The sequence below is a fragment of the Sinocyclocheilus grahami genome, unplaced genomic scaffold (assembly GCF_001515645.1).
Source record: "Sinocyclocheilus grahami isolate Dianchi unplaced genomic scaffold, SAMN03320097.WGS_v1.1 scaffold91.1, whole genome shotgun sequence".
Taxonomy (NCBI): domain Eukaryota; kingdom Metazoa; phylum Chordata; class Actinopteri; order Cypriniformes; family Cyprinidae; genus Sinocyclocheilus; species Sinocyclocheilus grahami.
In genome coordinates, this window is record NW_015505270.1 from 2862881 (window position 1) to 2884746 (window position 21866).

At 38.4% G+C, this 21866-nt stretch overlaps 1 protein-coding gene across 1 annotated transcript in view; it reads left to right on the forward strand.

Annotated features, from left to right (window-relative positions):
* Positions 1–394: 394 nt before the first annotated feature.
* Positions 395–21866, forward strand: part of LOC107587249 (neuron-specific protein family member 2-like) — a 41611-nt gene continuing 20139 nt past the window's right edge. The window contains exons 1-3 of the mRNA XM_016274964.1: positions 395–593; positions 1034–1192; positions 4995–5114. Coding sequence (XP_016130450.1) covers positions 1064–1192; positions 4995–5114 — 249 coding nt within the window. The 5' untranslated portion in view covers positions 395–593; positions 1034–1063. The remainder of the gene's footprint in view (positions 594–1033; positions 1193–4994; positions 5115–21866) is intronic.

Sequence of the window (21866 nt, forward strand, 5' to 3'; positions counted from 1 at the left end):
AACCCTTGGTGAAATCACTGTAATGGTCATTATTGTTTAGCTATACAAAACAAAAATTCACATTGATAAAATGTTCCATTTAGGCCTAATTTAACATAGATTCAATTTAAACCTATTAGTTAGTATATCTATTAATTAGATTAAAAATTAGCAACGTGGCGAATTACAGACATGTTCAAAATCTAGAACCGGATCTATAGGCTAACTATTGCCTGTTATAAAGACTGTTCTTGTCATATTGCTTTATTTGACAAATAAAATGTTGATATACCCTAAATGAAAATACTACTGCACTTCTCTCAGTTTTTCACTAGATGGCAAACAAGTCAGCTGGCGTGGGTAGGTATTGAGCTTCAGGGTTTGCAAGGGTCGGGCAAAACAAATGTAGGGTTTCTTTTAGATCCCCCCTAGTGGCTTGAGTGTAAGTGAGGGTTTGGATGCTGCGTGAGGCCGCCAGTATCTGCATCTCTCGCATCAGCGTCACGCACACACACATACAGCATCTCCATCTCGACTCTCCACCTGCCCTCATCAACAAGCCGAGTTTAAACTGTCTTTGAGGCCGTTTAAAGCGTGAAAGTTGACCGCGTTTGGTGAGTACGTGTTTATAAACATCTTTTCATCTGGCGCCTGTTGTGTTTGGGTGGGAGATAAATTGTTGTGACTGGTAGACCAGCCATAAAAGGGGCGCGGATGCTTTATTTGCTCTGTGGCGGATGTTTCGGCACCTGGATTTTAGGCAATATATAATATTCTCTTTCATCTTAAAGATCAGTGCACAATCCTTTACTTTTATTTACAAGCGCAGCGTTTGTGTATTTTCAAACATTCGCGTTCGGGTAGACATCAGACAGACACGCGTGAGGTGTTTACCAAATGCTTTGATTAATAAGGTGTGATGTGGCTTTCCATGGTTTATTGATGTGCCAGAGGTGTATAGATTTTTTGTTTTATTATTAAAGGTGGTCGATATTTGACTTGGAGCCAGGCTGGAATATTTTAAAACTGTTTATAAAATCCTGTTCGTTTATAGGCTGGTGAAAAGTGAAATAATCCTTAAAAGATGGTTAAACTGGGGAGTAATCTACAAGACAAAGGAGCAAAAGCTGTTAGCGTGGAGGATGGCTTTCAGAACGTCCCGCTCATCACGCCCTTGGATGTTACTAATCTTCAGTACCAAGCCCCAGACAAGGTAAGGAACATTGTTCTTCAGATCTTATATAACAGGACATCACCATGCCTCTTGTCAGGTCAGAAAAATATAACCTTCACCTATTGTCATTTTCAAACGGTACTAGTGCCTAGAAAGCATAATGATGTATTAACCCCGTGTGTTAAATTGTTAGGCTGTTTTTTTTTATTACACTATCCTTTGATTTTATATTTTGAGTATGTAAATACATTTACAACAATTGTATTTATGAGTGCTTGTATTTATTTAATATTATAAGCTTTCAATGTTTCCCCCAAACATGTCGGTACATTCCTCGGCTTTTAAGGTTGGGTTGCCAACCAGTGTGCCTTAGGGTGTGAGCTGTGACACTTTCTGTGAGTGGTGCTTCAGCCCTCATTTTGGGATTCTGCGGACAAAGGTGCAATCATTCTTTGCACCTGCTAACTGAAGTGGCCTGTCACTCTGCCCAAACCTGTGCACACGCCAGTCACTAAAGCGAACATCGTCATATTTTAAGGAGCATGCAACCCCCCTCCCCCCACGTCCACCCCACTCCCCAGTCCTTTGGGACTCTAAGGCTTTATTGGCCTGCATGACAAAGAGAAATGCCAATTTATCTTTTATCTCAGATGTCATATGGAGGCTGCATCCTCTGTTTAATGCCAGCTCAGAGCTGAAGAGGATGTGTTGGATTATTAACATGTCTATGTCACCGGGTGAGCATTTTTTTCTTCTTTTGTGAAAGCTAGATGGCTCCTAGAGACTATGCATTAGTAAACAGGCAACATTGTGGTTTTATGTATATTTGTGTAATGAAAACATGTTGTAAATATAATATTTATATTATTTTACAGCTTAATTTTTTGGTAGGCAAGAATTACTATATGAAGAGGATAAAAGCAAAAAATACTGGTTTTATTATTTTTTTTCTTAGACGACCATATATCCAAAGGTTGCTGAAGAGATCTTGGATAAGGTCAGTTAATGTTTATTAGATGTGTGCTCTGTAAGGTGTTACAGGACAATGATCCCGCCCTGCTTACATGACATAATACTTTAATATAGGTATTATTTAATTAACAATAATGAGGTTATAATTATGAAATTTTCTTATAAATAAGATGAAAGAGAAGAGTAATTTAACAGAATAATAGCCCTGAGCCTCAGTCGGAAAGATGACCGAATTTGTCTTGTACAAATTATTTGAAAGCATTTGTTCAATCAAATACGCCCAATTATATTTTGAAAAGAAAATCACTAATCATAGCTTCCTGTATAATGTCAGTCTGTAGTGCAGGAGTATACAGATGCAAAGGCTGTTGATAAACCTAATGATAAGAATAATATATATACAGTATATATATATATATATATATATATTATAATTGAATTAATAATGCTGAAGCCAACGTGGTACTTAAATGACCAACATAATACTTCTTCTCAGATTGTAAGAATCAAAAGTTAAAAAAAAAAAACTATTTGATTGGAAGGTCGAAAGCAAATTAGAGTTATTTTTAGCATCTGAAGTTGCTGTAGTGCATGCACTTGATGCAGTTTTGTCACCTTGACCAACTTGGACAATGTAAAAACCAATAATTTTTCATGCTGACACTAAAATCTTTAAGCAGGACAAGGATCAGCCCTGCATGAAATCATTATCTTTCTCTAGAGGTCTGCAGATAGCAATCAGGCAGTAATGACTGCAAATTATTTGAAAGCTGTCTTGGCATTATTTATTATACATGAGCCAAGTTAAGAACAAGCTTTAGTTTATTTACTGTAATTAGGTGTGTAAATAACAATAATGAGTTTTTGTCAGTTATTTTGACACCATTGCTGAAGAACAAAAAATATGGATTTTTTGATATTTGACATAATGTTGCAAGGATGCGTTTAGTTTTGGGACCATTGCAGATGCTCTTTTAAATTTCTTTCAGCTTTTAAAACTTTCTCAAGGGGACTTACATATGGAAACATTTGGCCAGGTTGTCTTCCAGAATCTCGAAACCATTCCATTATCATCAGACTACCAAATTCATCATATGCTAATTGCATGCAAATAACAAGCTGCATATCATCACAATCTCATCATTATTCAAAGCATTTTATAATCAAGTAGGTTTTCATATCAAATCCAGTCTGATCCACAGTAGACCCTGGTGGTGACACTATCCATGGCTTGAATCAGCAGCAAAAAAGACAATGAGCAACCTTGCCTGGAGGCAGAAGTTGCATTCTGGGTGAGTGCAGAAATGGAATAAAAATTCCAGTGATACCAGAGTGCCTTATTTAAAAGGAGAGAGAAATGGAAACAGACAAGATGGTTATTCAGGGGGAAAATGAAATGTCAGAGGGTTTGAGAATGAGACAGATAAGCAGTAATTGCAGAGTTCATGACAAGTGGTTGAGCTTCATTCAGTGGTCTACAGGGCACTAGAATTGATCTCAGGGTTTGTAGAAATCAAGGTGGCAAGAACCGAGGTCAACACTGAGACATAATCATCTAGAAGTGTCATTCCTCCATCTGTCACCACACATCTCACCTTCAGAGAGGGTTGGGCAAAATTTGAGTCTCAAATTTGCTCCCTCTCAGTTCATTAGTTGGAATTTAATTTGAATGACAGGATTAGGACCAATTTTTTTTGGCATATCCAACTCAAATCCGCTTGAAATTTGAACACATTTAAATCCTATCTAAACCACATACTCACTTAAAATTTGATTTTTGATAATCAGTTTGTATTTCAAGTAGGTTTTTTTTTAACATCTGGTATGCAATGCGATTTACCCAGTCTGATTTGCCAGGACTGAGTGCTGCTGTGGGAATATGTGTTGATTTTGGTAAGGCCAATTATGACAACGTTACTGGAAGTCCTGGTTATCTCAGAGTGTCTGTGAGATCAGTGATTTTGAGCAATTTAAGAACCAGCATGAAGTTTTATCATGAGGAAGGCCTAACATAATTATGGTCATTATCGTTTGGAAGTTACTGGCTTTATGGTACGGTTATCAAACCCTCAGGGAATTTACTGTTTACATTAAAGGGTTAGTTCACCCCAAAATGAAAATTCTGTCATTAATTACTCACCCTCATGTCGTTCCAAACCCGTAAGACCTTCGTTCATCTTTGGAACTCAAATTAAGATATTTTTGATGAAATGTGAGAGCTCTCAGACCCTGCATAGACAGCAACGCAGCTGTAATGTTCCCAGGTCCAGAAACATAGTAAAGACATCAGTAAAACAGTCCATGTGACATCAGTGGCTCAACTTCAGTTTTGGGAAGCTACGAGAATGCTTTTTGAGCACAAATAAAACAAAAATAACAATTTATTTAACAATTCTTCTCCCCCGAGTTACATCTTCCGGTATTTTGGAGAGTACCCAAGAGCATAATCGATGTAATCAGCGTTGTTTATGATCGGAGGAGAAAGTGTGCACATGAACGTAATCTGCGTAATCAGCATTGTTTATGCTTAGGGGAAAGCGTGCGTATGTGTTTTCTTTGCGCTCAAAAAGTATTCTCGTAACTTCGCAAAACTGAAGTTGAGCCACTGATGTCACATGGACTGTTTTACCGATGTCCTTACTACGTTTTTGTACCTGGGGACATTACAGTTGCGTTGCTGTCTATGCAGGGTCTGAGAGCTCTCACATTTCATCAAAAATATCTTAATTTGTGTTCCAAAGATGGACGAAGGTCTTACGGATTTGGAACGACATGAGAGTGAGTAATTAATGACAGAATTTTCATTTTTTTGGTGAACTATCCCTTTAAGTCAAACTATTGTTTTAATGGAGAAACACTCTCTTTGCAGGTGGTGGTGAAGACACGAACTGAGTGTCAGACAGAACAGAAGAACAAGGCCAAGATGAAGGTTCCAAATGTGGAGGAGTTCACCATCAGTGTGACTGATGGAGTGTCTGAAAGGCTGAAGGTATGGCTGAACTTCCTTTGGTGTGAATTCATAGAAAGTAATTGAATGTTGAACAATCGGTGTACAATGATATGTTTGCCCTCAGCTCTGTCAGTATTTAAATTGGCTTTGGTGGCTTTGCTGTCCATTCACTTGTGGAAGAAACATAATGGCTGGTCTGCAAATGTTATGGGTGTTGGTCCCCAGAATGGGATTCACTGGAAAACCGGATTCACCAGTAAAAACAGTTCAAAAAAGAGCCCATAACAGCATGGATATGCATGCTGGTCTAAGAAATTTTTCATTGATTGACTTCCTTCTTAAATGACTCTGAATGAACCTGTCAGCTGCTTCGGAAACCACAAGGCACTATGAAAACATTAACTTTGACATGCACCGAATATTTTCCACAGACACAATCTAGATGTTCTAGTCTGAGATCATCCTTTAACATTCTTTGTTCTTTTTTGAGGTACTGAAGGAAACATATCGGAGTGTTCTTGTAAGAGCGTGTTGTAGGAAACTCTTCTTGAGGTTGTTGTCTAGAACGAGTCATTCGGCGTACAGAAAGCGAACTGCATGGCTATCTCTGCTGTGTGAAGCCTAGCAGTTGGATTTTTATCCTATTCCCTGCTGTAGCTCCACCAGCAAGTAAAGAAGGACTGTTCCCCCTCAAAACAAAACAAAAGAGAGTTGTGGTCTCTTGGTGTCTTATGCAGCCAAGTGGAACATATTAACATATCATGTTAAAATACATGTGGTATTAAGATAACTTAATTATGCAGGGAGGAGGTCTTATGATTTCTGTTTGATATTAGTGTAGTTGGCTGGGAGGTTTGGCAGAGAAAATGTGGGGGAAAGAATGAGTTTGGCTCTGATTTCCCAACTACACTAAGTGTCACATATTTACTAAACACATTACTATGTATTTTATTGTTGTTAAAATATAATGGCATAACTACTAATCTCATATTATATCTGTGTTACATAGCAGAAAAGAGTATTCAGTGGGAAAAAAAGTTTGGACAGGACTTGATTACATCCAGTAGGATTTCAGTGGATTGTGAGAATAGGCTGTGCTAGTTGTTTGTAGAGCTTGCTAAGTGTAATCCCCAATTCTAGGTATTTCATTTTTTAAGACTTACTTAGAAATCAGTAAGAATACTTACAAATTTTAACCTGGTAAACATGAGTTTAACATTTTAACAATAAAACTGCCAAAAATACCTTAGATCCATTATATTCAAAGAGGGAACCAAACTTTATTTTTGTGAATTTGGTGGGCTCTTTTGGCTTGGGGCAATATTCAACTACCTAAGCTCCTTACAACTGAATTGCAACATGATAACAACCACAAACACAAGCTAGCAACAACATAGCAACAGAAATCTTGCTGGTTAATATTATTTTTCCATGTCCATGTAGCATTGGTTGCAAAATCAGAAATGTTGTTAACGAAATGGATTGCTTTTACATTTATATTTACATTTATATTTTTACATTTGTGCTCAATAAGCTTTTAAAAGACTGATGTTACAGACTAGCACACACATTCTAAGAAAAGATAACTTGTCAAACTCCAGGAATACAACCCTGCAGAACCTTCAGGCAGTGCTGCAAACCAATTAATAATCTGCCTGAAAATAATAAAGCTTCTTAATGGAGAGTGTCTGCACACACAAAGACACACAAATTATCTTGCACAGTGCAAAACAGATACCCAGCTAATCCTTAGACGTGACTGCACAATCCTCAGTTCAGACACACATCCCATAGCTGAGTGGATGTCAAGCCGACAACAGACATGAGGGACGCGAAGAGAGGACATTGAGCTGAAATGCTGCCCCGTCAGTCTTGGCATCTCTGGGAGAGCAGCAGAATAAGAATGAAGGAGAGGTGTTGGGTGAGTGGCAGACGTGTTCGCTTGAAGGACCACTCACACCCTGGCACACCAACACTGCACTGCCTAGGCCCTTCGGCTCTTGTTTAGCTTACCATTTTACCATCTCCAGAGAGAAAATGGGAGGGAACAAGAAATAAAAAAGAGGGTGAAAGACTGCTTCACTGGAGGCAGCTAGTCAGATTTACGATGTAATGCCATGATGCTATGTCCAAAAAACATGGTAATATCATGGCAGTTTTTATTTTGGCTAGTGTGAAGGCAATTGCTTGCAACTTTCATATCCATGAAAGATCATTCAAATAATACTACACTCTAAAAAATGCTGGGTTGTTTCAACCCAATGTTGGGTCAAATATGGACTAACCCAATTGTTGGGTTAAAAAGCTAATTTAAAAATGTAACCAAAATTTAACCCAACAGTTGGGTTAGTCCATATTTGACCCAACATTGGGTTGAAACAACCCAGCATTTTTTTAGTGTACTGTTATCATAATACATACCCAAAAATCCATGGTAATACCATGGGACTTTTTGTTACCTTTTGGTTAGTTTGAAGCCAGTTGATTACCATATGTATGTACCATGGTACTCCAATAATGCCATGGTAGTTTGGGTTAGTCCATATTTGACCCAACATTGGGTTGAAACAACCCAGCATTTTTTTTAGAGTGTACTGTTATCATAATACAAACCCAAAAGTCCATGGTAATACCATGGGATTTTTGTTACCTTTTGGTTAGTTTGAAGCCAGTTGATTACCATATTTATGTACCATGGTACTCCAATAATGCCATGGTAGTACATATTACTACAGAAATATTTACTGGAATATTTATTCAAATCAGTACTTTTAGCAAATGTCTTCTGTCCCTTTAAATAACTTTTTTATGTGAAATTCTGCAAGCGTTCAAGCTGAAATGCCTTTGTTGGTGCAGCGTAACTCATCCTGTCATTGACAGAAAGGAGACCGCCATGCAGAGAGATGCGTTTGAGGGCACACAGTCCACTTTTGTATAACGCTGCCAATCCATTCTCCCTAGTCATGCAGTAAATTGTCACTGGGCATTCGCTCGATGACAAAATAAAGTACCCAATCATGTGGGAGTGCCAGGAGACAGAGACGATTGTCACCCACCCTGAATTCAGGAGACCATGCTATGCTCAGTTATGCTGAATTGCTTGTATCGTCCCCCTACGGATGATGGCCATTCATTGAATTTGACAAATCGTTTGCTTGGGCAAAACCATATGTTGTCAAGCAGCGACCCCGGGAAACGCAGAGGGCAGTCACTGTCAGAGTGATTGATCGTGTGGAGTGATGGTGATTAAAGTCTACAAAGGCAAGCTGGAAACACTAAGCCCCGGTTTTTACATGTTGTCTCCACCGCCAAACAAAAAATATGTAGAATGTTACTGAATATTTGATTTACAAAAATTAAAATCCTGTCATGGAACTTGCTTTCATGTGTTCCATTTTTTTTTTTACTTTTTTTTTTAACAGTAACCGTCAACGAGGCCCAAAAGTTTCAGGCTTCAAAAAGGACATGCAAGTAGTATAAAAGTATTCTTAACAACTGAAAGCTTCTTCAAATTTTAGCTTTTTTTTCTTACACAGAAGAAAGATAGTCATACCATGGATTGACATGAGGGTGAGTAATGGCGACATAATTTACATTTTTGGGTGAGCAATCCATTTAAGATTCTATCATTGAAAAACCCATATTGATTTTGGACACTTTGTCTAGGATTCTCTGCGTCAACCGGTATATGTCATAAAATGGCCAGTATTACATTACACATATCTTGTATGTGACATTGTCATATTCTGTGACGTCAGAGACATCATTAGAGTTGAATGAAAAGCTTAGGCAATTTACTGGAGTCATTTGTCACATTAAAATGCGACAGTGTATTTGAACTCCTGCGGGACGCACTGTTCTCTGTTCACAATGACAGAGATGATTTATATGACACCAGATGGCTTTTCCTCTGTTTGAACTCTGATTAATCTCACCTTCCACCACTGCTGGAGAATAACATTCATCTCTTTTGTCTATAGCTTTGCAGAAAGAAATATCACACACTTATTGACATAGACAGTTAGCACATTTACATGCTCGGCCTAGTAACTCGGCATTGTGCAAGTTCACATATGCCTTTTTTAATTATTTTTTTTTACGATTACAGACTTAAGACTTCAAGAAGGTTATAAATGTCTACACCAAAAACTGATTGGCACACCGAGAGTTTTGTCCATTACGCTTGGCATGCAAACATCTCTTTCTGGGTGCTGATGGATTTTTCAGTGTGTGCATATTGTGATGTAAACTGTAGAAATATCTGATTGTTTTAAATCTAAACTCCGTTTTGTATTGCATTGTCAGGTTTTTAGAATAACCCATTTTTGACAGTTGGCAGTGTATTGTTTTGCATGAAAGCTGTAGGAATTTTTTTTTTGGCCCATGGTGCCCGGTGTCAGAGGTGTGGTTAAAGTTGAGCAAGATTTCCCGCCCAATAGGAATTCAGCAAAACTGAATTTTTAAATTAAAGCATTTAAATTTTTTTATTGTTAAATATATGCTGTTTCAGTGTCTACGTGCCTGTCAATATAATATATATATTATAAAATAAATGCATTTTTTATTACTTATTAATTTCATTGACATCTGTTTTGTTATAATATATATTTTGTTGTTCTAGACATGGAAATAATGAAATGTACTACCACATTTTGCAATGGCTGATTTTGTCTTCACATTATGAAAGTCTTTTGTTCATAACTAGACAACAGGGATATTTGTCACAAGTTGAGCAAGTTCAGCATAATGTTAACACATTGTGAGCTCGCACAGAGCTATGGCTAATGATTCTGGATTGTGTCCACGCTATAGTGTAATCTGATACAAAATGCTAATCACTTTCTCTTGAGTTACACACTTCCTGTATGTGCCTGTTTACCCAGATAAAAGATGCATCTGAACAGACATTATTACTTAGGTGATTAATAGACAAGAGAGTGAATCTTGCCGAAACAGTCTAGAAAATGTCCTTGTCATATTTCACTCTAAAATCAAAAGGAAGTTTTGATTAAAAAATACACTATATTCTTTGAAGCCATATGACATACATTTTGAGAGCCTTCATTTCTTTTTCGTTATGATACAACTTTACAGGACATGTCCAGAAAAATTGCCAATGCTGGTAAATTTCCAGCAGAATGGCAAAACATGCATTTCACTGTATCTGACTACACAGCAAAATGAGTTTGCGTTATTCTATGACACTGTTGCCTCTCTTGAGCAAAAGCCTCTTACCTATGCACCTATAGGGTGCTTGGGGAGCAATTAGTAGTGTGGAGCAGCTCTCCCTACTGCAAATTTCCGCAAAATGTCTTTCAGCGCACACTGTTAGCAGGGCTAATGGCCAAAATGCCCCCAGGCTCACTGGTGTAAGATACACGGCCCTGGAGAGGCAGTCTTGTTATTCTGCCATATTGTTGATTACCCCCTACAGAAGCCTTCTAGCTCTATAGTGGATCTGAGAAGCAGTTAGCACATCGCAAGTAGAGAGGAAGTTAGATTAACACTGTAGTACTACTGAGAGATACAACTTCCCTGTTAAAAAAAAAAGAAGTTAAAAAAGATGCACAGGGCATCATTTTTTCTTTTTGTGTTCTCTCTGCTCTATTGAAAGCAAATTGAACCATGACTTTAAAACTGAGGCACATATCGAACAGTCATTTGCTAACCCCCTACTCATAAATAGATTTGGATGTCTTGCTTCAAGTTGAAAACCTAGTGAAGCTGGCTCAGGAGTCAGCATTTTCAGTCATATTCCGTTTATAAAGTAAAACATGGAAAAATCTCTTGCTGAAACCATTTTATAGCCAGAGCTGCTTTTAGAGTAGTATATTAACATAATTGTAACTTGAACAGTACTGTATATGAATGATATGATATGCATATACATATACATACCGTATCAAGTGTTCATTCCACATTATGACTGTCAATATTACCTCAAGTTTACTCTAAAGAATGAACAATTGCCATAACATTCCTTCTTTCACCCAGCCACGATAAGCTCTCTTTGGTACAATTAAAACATTTGCACAACCAAAATGAAAATCAGAAAATCAGAAAAATTAGATTTTTGCCGTTTTTAATATTTCTTAGAGCTGTTTCCTCTGTTACAGTTAAACCAAAAATGTCTTTAGAATTCTAAGATAAAAGAGTACTTCAAAAGGGATTTTTTTACTCAGCAGCTCTCTTTTCTTTTGCCTTAAACATTCTGATGGATTCTCCGATTAAATAGTGTTTGTCTTTTAGATTGTTCTTTTGTCCCCTTCAATTTGGGTATCTCCAAGAGACCCAGCCTAATTGGCTCACATTAAGATACAGTAATTGGAGCTGAACATGACATTTCTGTCCTACCCCTGAGGAGAATTCTTTCATTTGTGTCACTTCTCCTTTCATGAAATGGAAAGGGATTTCTAGCCGTGTAGAGAGCCACATTGCCAAACGGTGTTTCTGTGTTAATAGTTGCCAAGATTGTTTGGGCTTATTCAAGAACATTTGTTATGAATATTTAATATTCAGGGTAATTAGGCCATAATTAGATTGAATTATTAGCTTCATGGACCAAAGCTTTTGATTTGGGAAAAACATATGAAAATATTTGATAATTTAATTATTTATTAAGATAAATTAAAATAATATGTGAATTAATCTGCATTAATATATTGGTCAACCACTTGTAAACAGTTTTACAACACTTGCCCCTTTGCTCCTCCTAACTGGTCAAGGCAAACATTGTTTAATTATATTCTAGTAAATGAGAAATAATTGCATCGATCTGGTCAGCCACTATAGAGCTAGCATCACTATAATGTCAGAAATGGTGAATGTGTTTTAGAGGATTCATAGGTTTTATACCTTGTGAAAAAATGTATGCTTAATTGTATTGCATGCTAAGTGTAAAAAAACTGTAATTGCAGATTATATAATATTAATGAAATAAAAGGCCACTTAAAGAAGGTAAATTGTCATGATTGTTTCACACAAAGTGCACTTTGTAATAATGTAAATAATCTTTTGTCATGCTTTAAATAAGTAGTGTTAACATACTAACCCCATGTGCCACACAAATAGCGTGCCTTGACTCGATACCAATAGAGTTTGCTGTTAGCATGTTGCTAGGCTAACGGCGTGATACTATAATAAAGCAACACTGTATATATATATTAGTTACATTACAATATTACTGTCTCTGAATTGTAATGCGTTACACTACATTTGAGTTACTTTTAAATTACTTTCACTTTCAAGCACAAACCACAATTACATTCAGAAATTATAGCGGTAAATAAAGCGGAATGTTATAAGCCCTAATGTACAAACAATAAACACAACAGCTGGCCTATAGGCTATTTTAGTTCTCCTCACTCCACAACAAATCCTTTAAATTTAACGGTATTCAGAACAAAACGAATGAAAGATATAAGTTGCTAAACAAGTCAAAACAAATTAATTTAACGCGAAACTAAAAGCAAGAGCGTTAGTTCTCATGCAGCCTACCTCTCTCATTCGGCACGAATCCAAATGTTTCCATATTCGCGATGTATTTGATTGCTAAATTATTATTTATTATGTAAACCAGGCTTTGTACTTAACGCGGATTGTACTACAGACTATTTTAATTAACGAGTGTATCTATATGTTTAGTTGACTGTATATTATTCTGATAATGAACAGGCTGCAACGTTTGCAATGCTGTATTGTGTGTGGGTGAGGCGCCTTCGAGATCGAACAGCGGAAAATACTCCCTAATTTTTGATCATACAGATCATTCGAAACTGCAATGTGTTGACTTTTATTTTAGGATGCGCTTTCTGTCATTTCGGTTTCTTTTCTGCAAACTTGTTTGTAGAGCGCTGCGCCGCACAAAAATGAACCAAACTCAGCAGCATATACTCAGTCTTTTCCTTTCAGTTTGTTAATCTGTTAATTATTTAAGTCAGATATATTTCGCTTATTCATTCTTTTTATATATAGTCCATAATTTAATAAAAAAATGCTTTTGTTATTTTAGTTAAACTTAATTTCTGTTGCCTGTCTGCGCTCGTCCGCCGCATTCTTTCCCTCCTCCGACGCTCAAGCTCTCGCGGTTAGTGTTTGTGGCACTAGTCTCGGTGTTTCTTCAGTTACTCATGCTATTTCTCGATGTTGAGAGTTTGTTGTCGCACATAGATTGCACTTGACTATGCCGCCTTGCCATTTTCTCTGCTGAATTGAAAATAACGGGAGTGTGTCCGTGTCACAGATGTAGAATCCGTCTCTGCAGTCATCTCAACCATGGAATTCCAGGAGCAGGAAATAGACAAACTATTTTACCCGGGGAGTTTTTTCTCTGGTGCTGTTTTGAGGTGTTGGTAAATTCACCACTTAATTTTGAGTTAAAATATGTTGTTGTAACGTGCGTTACCAAGATGGTAACAAGTATAATATTACCCAAATTTTATTAGTAAGGCGTTATATTACTGCGTTACAGGAAAAAGTAATATACTACGGTAATATTGTTACTTTTGTAATGCGTTACTCCCAGTGTGCCTGTAGTTTTCTCTATTTCTGTTTTATCACGTGATAGAAAGTCTAAGGCCTTCTCAAGCCGTACGGCTGACTCATCTAATCTGCGGCCTGTAATGCATCAAACTAATATTGCTGTTGAGACAAAATGCAATGCCATCAAGTTAGCATTTTTAAACATTCGCTCACTAAAAAAAATAAATCCTTTCTAATCAATGACTTAATAACCACAAACAACCTGGATTTTATGTTTCTAAACGAAATATGGCTAGAAGACAGCTGCAGTGCAACGGTCCTCAATGAAACAGCCCCTCCTAACTTCACTTTCATGAGTGTTTGCGGGACTGTTAGGAGAGGTGGAGGTGGAGGTGTAGCTGCTCTATTTAAAGATGTCTATCAATGCAAGCAAGTGTCATTTGGTCAGTACTTGTCTTTTGAATATCTAGGGATTGTGTTGAAAGGTGCTCCACGCATTCTGTTTATCATTATTTACAGGCCTCCAAAATACTCTCCAGCCTTTGTTGAAGAGTTCACAGAAATACTATCAATGATTTCTTCAGAGTTTGACTGTTTTACTATTGCAGGGGATTTTAATATTCACATAGATAATGCAGAAAACAAAACTACAAAAGACATTATAACTGTTTTAAACACTTTTGACCTGATTCAGCATGTGCATGAAGCTACACACAATCGTGGACATACTTTAGATTTAATCATCAGTAGAGGTCTAAACATTTCATCCATTCTTATTAAGGACGTAGCACTATCTGATCACTTGTGTATTTTATTTGATATATTGATCTGTTATCACTGAATCTAGATCTGTCTCTGTCAGAAAGAGATGCGTTAATGAAAACACTAGTGTGCTATTTAGGGATGCACCGATACCACTTTTTCCAGTACTCGCCCGATACCGATACTTTTATTTTTGGTACTTGTCGATACCGAGTACCGATACCAATATTTTTATTGCATTTGTAAATGTTTTAAATATTGGGTACAGAAACCAAAAAAGTATGCATAATGTTAGTTGATTAACTTTATTTATCAAATAGATACAGTCAAACCTAAATTTATTCAGACACCTTCAACATTTCTCCCATTATCACAGTTTATTCGCTATAGTTTAGAAAATGGTAATAAAATATAACAAGAAATCAGAGTCAGAACAAATTCAGCTTGATAATGTTAGATAACTTTGATAGAAACATATGTAGCCTAATGGATTACAATCAACCAAAAATTAGACAGCTGTTAGTATGACAGTATTTACACAACTACCGATACTTAGTTGGGCAACCCTTAGCCTTAATGACAGCCTGTAGTCTCCTGGGCATTGTGTCATCCAGGTTCATGCAAACCTGAACTTCATTTTTTTTTTCCCAGACTCGGTCTGAATAATTTTTGGTCCCAAATTTGTATCAGTTTTACTGGTAGTCCCCTGTATGAAGAAATTTTGGGTATAATTTGTCACAGTTTACTTTATTTTGCTATCCTCACTTGCATAAATGAACTATAGTGTCCTGCACCCACTAGTAAAAAAATATCAAAAATTGTATCTGGTCTCTGTATAATTTTTGGTTTGACTGTATATCCTTCTGTTATTTTCACACATAATTATGCCCATTAAAATTTATTTTACAAGTTTTTGCTACTTTCACTGTTAATTTGTTTGCTCTATGGTACATCATCTTTAATTTAATAGCATTAGAGGGAACCACTCGTTATAAATCTCCAAACTGTAATATTTTCAGAAATATAAGGCGCGTTTTTTGCTGCGATTTATATTCCAAAGCCACTTATATAATGCAGAAACAATCAAGCAAGCAAAACACGCGCAACGCACACACGTATTTGTACTGGTGCAGAATAGTACAGCCTAGCGCATTTTACACAAGCTTTTAGATTCACTCCCAAATGCTCCCCGGGCGCCGCAGCAAAAAATGGCTGCCCACTGCTCCGGGTGTGTGTTCACGGTGTGTGTGAGTTCACTGCTGTGTTTGTGCACTTTGGATGACACTAATTCCTAGTATGGGTCGCCACATGTCACTTCACTTTTACTTTTTTTTATGCTCTGTGGTTAGTCTTGGCACACATCTCATAACAGAGTTGCTCTGGGAAAATGAGTCTTCCGCCATCTGAAGCTCAGGGATGCATTGATTTACTTATTGACTAGCATCACACTGCTTTGTGAGAGCCATTGTTATGCGGCAAGAGTTGATGAAACTGAGAATCTCAGAACCCCTGAGGAAACTGTGACGGATGGGCTGCTCACACATATGGAGTGGAAAGTGGTCTGGCTGTGTTTGTAGGCGATTGTTGCAGTTGCGGAGGCAGCAGGACAATGCCAGGAACAAGGCAGTCTCATTGAACCGCATCCCAGAAGGATATCCCAGAATCCTCATAATGAAAGCACAGGGATGCTAAGACAGATTTCTTTTATATTGATTGCAAAAAAAAAAAAGACAAGATAATTTTATTTTTACTAAATTGCATTGACATTGGGGAACAAGTGGCATCGTCTTGCATAAGTCTTTAGTCTTTAGATTTTGGCCATGGTCACATATTGAAAGTGCATTTTAACGCCACTCACTGGACATTTCACTTTGATACTGCTGTGAATTGCGCAGTAAGGTATGCAATATCCGTGTTGCAGAAACATCGCCACAGGCACATATTTCCAATGAGCTGAGAGTTAGTGTCGCTACAAAGTCAGAAAAGGTGAATGCATTTTACAGGATTCATAGGTTATATCCCCTTGTGAAAAAGAAGTGTCCTTAATTGTATTGAATGTGCACTTGTAGTGTACTCCAAATTTTAAAAGTATATTTAAAAATGTCTTTGGGCTATGTATATAACCCGGTTCCTTGAGATGGGAATGAGACACTACATCATGGTGTTGACGCTATGACAGGGGTGGCCAACGACAGTCCTGGAGAGCCACAGTCCTGCAGAGTTCGGCTCCAACCCTAATCAATTACACATGAACAAGCCAATCAAGGTCTAAGGATTACTAGAAAGCTACAGGCAGGTGAGTTTGATACTGCTGTGAATTGCGCAGTAAGGTATGCAATATCCGTGTTGCAGAAACATCGCCACAGGCACATATTTCCAATGAGCTGAGAGTTAGTGTCGCTACAAAGTCAGAAAAGGTGAATGCATTTTACAGGATTCATAGGTTATATCCCCTTGTGAAAAAGAAGTGTCCTTAATTGTATTGAATGTGCACTTGTAGTGTACTCCAAATTTTAAAAGTATATTTAAAAATGTCTTTGGGCTATGTATATAACCCGGTTCCTTGAGATGGGAATGAGACACTACATCATGGTGTTGACGCTATGACAGGGGTGGCCAACGACAGTCCTGGAGAGCCACAGTCCTGCAGAGTTCGGCTCCAACCCTAATCAATTACACATGAACAAGCCAATCAAGGTCTAAGGATTACTAGAAAGCTACAGGCAGGTGAGTTTTAATCAAGGTTGGAGCAAAACTCTGCAGGACTGTGGCTCTCCAGGATCGACGCTGGCCACCCCTGAGCTATGGGAACATGTTCAAGAGTGACCGTTGTCTGATGCACATGTAGAAACACACCAAACTCTATAGCCAAATAGCAATTCTGTGATGTCACATGTGCATATAAAAGGGTGCCTGCATGACTTTATTGTCTGAAGGTGATGTGTCGGCATGCCTGAAGCATGGCAAAAGTGACACAGCATCTCATTCCCATTTCAGGGAACCAGATTATATACATAACCCACAGACGTTCCCTTTCAAATTAACTTCAACGCTGCATCATGGTATTGACGCTATGGGAACACTGATGCCTGCTACGCCATGCTGACAAAATGCCTGCTCCACCAAGCTGTGACAGACATACTGTACATGCTACAGACCTAGGGCCAGAGTTGAGTACTAAGCATTCAGCCATAATGACACACTCTATGTGATCTATACAATAGCCTTGTACATTATCTCTGTTCCCCAGGACATAGTCTTTGCGATGTCCGACTAGTGTGTCTAGTCCACTGATCATGTTCACCAAGGAAGCTTGTCTATGCTGCATTATCACCTCCTATACTGGAGGGGGCTACAGTTGATAAGGTGAAACGCCTAAAGCAATATAATCCACTTATATTGTATCAACTGTCCCATTCCTCGTGAACCTTTAGAAAGCATGCCAACATAGTGACACCAACATCTCCCAATAGGATAGAGGGGGTGGCTGATGAGAAGTGGAACGCTTAAATGACACAACACTACCAAAAACATTTAATGAGATACAGTGTAGAGTATTTGAGGTACGAGCTGTAAAGGCACAGCCCTATTCTGGAAAAGGGGGTGGGAAGCAGCAGCTCATTTGCATTTAAAGATACAGGCACAAAAACAGCATGTTTCTGCTTCCACTCAAAATAGGCATTTTCAAAATGATATAATAATTGATCTGTGGGGTATATTGAGCTGAAACTTCATACACATTCTGGAGAGACCTGAGACTTACATTGCATCTTGAAAAAAAGTGGCATAATAGGTGCCCTTTAAATCTGTGGTCCGGCACAGCTCAGCAACAGCCTCAGGAGACATACGCCTTGCACACCAGCCACAAGGTGACCTGACACGGTTTGGAAGGCAAGACTGGAGCCTTCAGAGAAGACACCTCTCCAGGAGAAAGATAGTTTGCAAGCATCTCTTCCACCCGAGGCATCCTTGCATATCCCTGCACACACAGTCCCTCTTAGAGCTGGTATCGTTCAAATATTTTTGGTATCGATACAGATACCGATACCGATACCTTGACTTCGATACCAGTTCCTGAACAATACTTTTTTCGATACCAATTTTATGAAATCCATTATAACAAAATGACATTATAAATTAACTAAAAAAAAACTTACATTACACATTACCTCATAAAACTATTTTTTTACATTTTTACATACTCACAGACTCATCTCCTGAGCCACTGCACAAAGGAACAAAATGTAACCACCACAATAAATCAGTGCAAATAGATTTAATACAGTTAAAATCATTTTCAGTGCAAAATGAAAATGTTTAAGTCAGTATGTGAGGATCACTGATGCATGCTTAAGATCTTTAAATCATTCAGCCATTCTTCAAAACAATGAGCATGTCCACTTTTTCAGGAGACAGACAAGCCCTCTCTTTACTGATGAAGTCCTCAGGACTAATGTCCCTATAGGCTATGTTTACACTAGTGCGTTTTTGCTTTAAAATGGCATAGCTTAGACGGAATCATCATTTCTATTCACTTTCCACTGAATTACGTGATCTGATGAGCATTAGCTGCTTCCTGTGCTTCCTGTCTGCCAGTGTTTTCTCTTCCGCGATTGCTGTTCTGACTCAGAGGAAGCTCATTTGCTGCTCATCTGTCAATCATATTACACGTTCATAACCCACCCTGTCTCCGATGACAAGTGTGCATTACACTTCCAGTAAAACATTTACATGGATGAAACCTGAAGCTAATAAACACGCGATTATGACAGTATATGATTTGTATTTGATGTTCATGAGATTCTGCCTGTTTTCATATCAATACTGGGTGTTTACATGAGACATGCTAAGCAGGTGTAGCGATTAGCTTGAAATAAAAGGCTACAAATAACATATTTCTGCAATTTTATATGACCAAAACCCTCATTAGATCACAATCGGAGGTTATTACAAACACTCGGTGGTGGTTTAAAGTGAGTTTTGAGTAAAAGCTGGCTCACTGGCATTGACGAGATTAACCCCTTAAGTATCGAAATTTGGTACCGAACGACAAGACATTGTTTGATACTCGAGGGTATCGAGGCAATTCAGTCAGTGCATAAAAAGTATCAAACTCGAGACCCAGCCCTAGTCCTTCCACATTCAAATAATTTGAACGTTATGGAGTCATTATGTGAGCTGAATACAGGTTCCTCCATGACCTTGACACCTTGATGTAAAGGTTTGGGAAGAGCGGAATGGCTCACTGGAGGGGCAGTTATGACCCATGAGGATTCGCCCATTGAGTGTGCCGTGAGCGACTTGCTGTTTCTCACACGACCGAGCTAAACTCAGCCTGGACGTGGTGCAATTCATAACCTCCTCATATGCAGGGCTGACAAAGGAAGCAAACTCGGTGATCTTTTCAGTGTCATCCACTCCAAATACATCTAGCTCTTCAGAGCTAGACGCAGCTAGCACCATGTGATTCCCATGATTGAAGCTATCATGCTGCCTCTGCAGACGCAGGGTCTTAATATGTGGGGTGCAGATGTTTGACCACTATCTCTTAAGAAGAGGGCCAAGTGGGAATGGAGCTTCTTCGCTGCAAACTTGTCACAGATCGTGTGCATCATCCGTACACAGTATCGCTGTTCCCTCAAAACAGAACTGTACTTGGAAATTATATAATATTAATTAAATAAATATGTTTCGTGAAGGGATAGTTCACCCAATATGGTGGACCTTAATGACCATAAGTACCTGGTAGTAAGGTTGACTTGAGAAAAAAATAAAATTTGTGGTGTCCAAGATTTGTTCATTCAGCATGACATGGCCACAGCATGAAATGATGTGGGTGCAGTAAAAACATGTTCCAGATCTGTCTCTTCCATACAAAATATGAATTTTTAACTGATAAATATGAAAGTTGAGCAGCAGGAGTGTAAAGGCCTGGGTATACTTTATATATATATACAGTGGGGGAAAAAAGTATTTAGTCAGCCACAAATTGTGCAAGTTCTCCCACTTAAAAAGATGAGAGAGGCCTGTAATTTTCATCATAGGTATACCTCAACTATGAGAGACAAAATGAGAAAAAAAATCCAGAAAATCACATTGTAGGATTTTTAAAGAATTTATTTGCAAATTATGGTCGAAAATAAGTATTTGGTCAATAACAAAATTTCATCTCAATACTTTGTTATAATATACCCTTTGTTGGCAATGACAGAGGTCAAACATTTTCTGTAAGTCTTCACAAGGTTTTCACACACGGTTGCTGGTATTTTGGCCCATTCCTCAAGAGCAGTAATGTTTTGGGGCTGTCACTGGGCAACACGGATTTTCAACTCCCTCCAAAGATTTTCTATGGGGTTGAGATCTGGAGACTGGCTAGGCCACTCCAGGACCTTGAAATGCTTCTTACGAAGCCACTCCTTCATTGCCCGGGCGGTGTGTTTGGGATCATTGTCATGCTGAAAGACCCAGCCACGTTTCATCTTCAATGCCCTTGCTGATGGAAGGAGGTTTTCACTCAAAATCTCACAATACATGGCCCCATTCATTCTTTCGTTTACACAGATCAGTCGTCCTGGTCCCTTTGCAGAAAAACAGCCCCAAAGCATGATGTTTCCACCCCCATGCTTCACAGTAGGTATGGTGTTCTTTGGATGCAACTCAGCATTCTTTCTCCTCCAAACACGACAAGTTGAGTTTTTACCAAAAAGTTATATTTTGGTTTCATCTGACCATATGACATTCTCCCAATCCTCTTCTGGATCATCCAAATGCTCTCTAGCAAACTTCAGACAGGCCTGGACATGTACTGGCTTAAGCAGGGGGACACATCTGGCACTGCAGGATTTGAGTCCCTGGCAGCGCAGTGTGTTACTGATGGTAGCCTTTGTTACTTTGGTCCCAGCTCTCTGCAGGTCATTCACTAGGTCCCCCCGTGTGGTTCTGGGATTTTTGCTCACAGTTCTTGTGATAATTTTGACCCCACGGGGTGAGATCTTGCATGGAGCCCCAGATCGAGGGAGATTATCAGTGGTCTTGTATGTCTTCCATTTTCTAATAATTGCTCCCACAGTTGATTTCTTCACACCAAGCTGCTAACCTATTGCAGATTCAGTCTTCCCAGCCTGGTGCAAGTCTACAATTTTGTTTCTGGTGTCCTTTGACAGCTCTTTGGTCTTGGCCATGGTGGAGTTTGGAGTGTGACTGTTTGAGGTTGTGGACAGATGACTTTTATACTGATAACGAGTTCAAACAGATGCCATTAATACAGGTAACCAGTGGAGGACAGAGGAGCCTCTTAAAGAAGAAGTTACAGGTCTGTGAGAGCCAGAAATCTTGCTTGTTTGTAGGTGACCAAATACTTATTTTACAGAGGAATTTACCAATTAATTCTTTAAAAATCCTACAATGTGATTTTCTAGACTTTTTTTCTCATTTTGTCTCTCATAGCTGAGGTATACCTATGATGAAAATTACAGGCCTCTCTCATCCTTTTAAGTGGGAGAACTTGCACAATTGGTGGCTGAATAAATACTTTTTTGCCCCACTGTA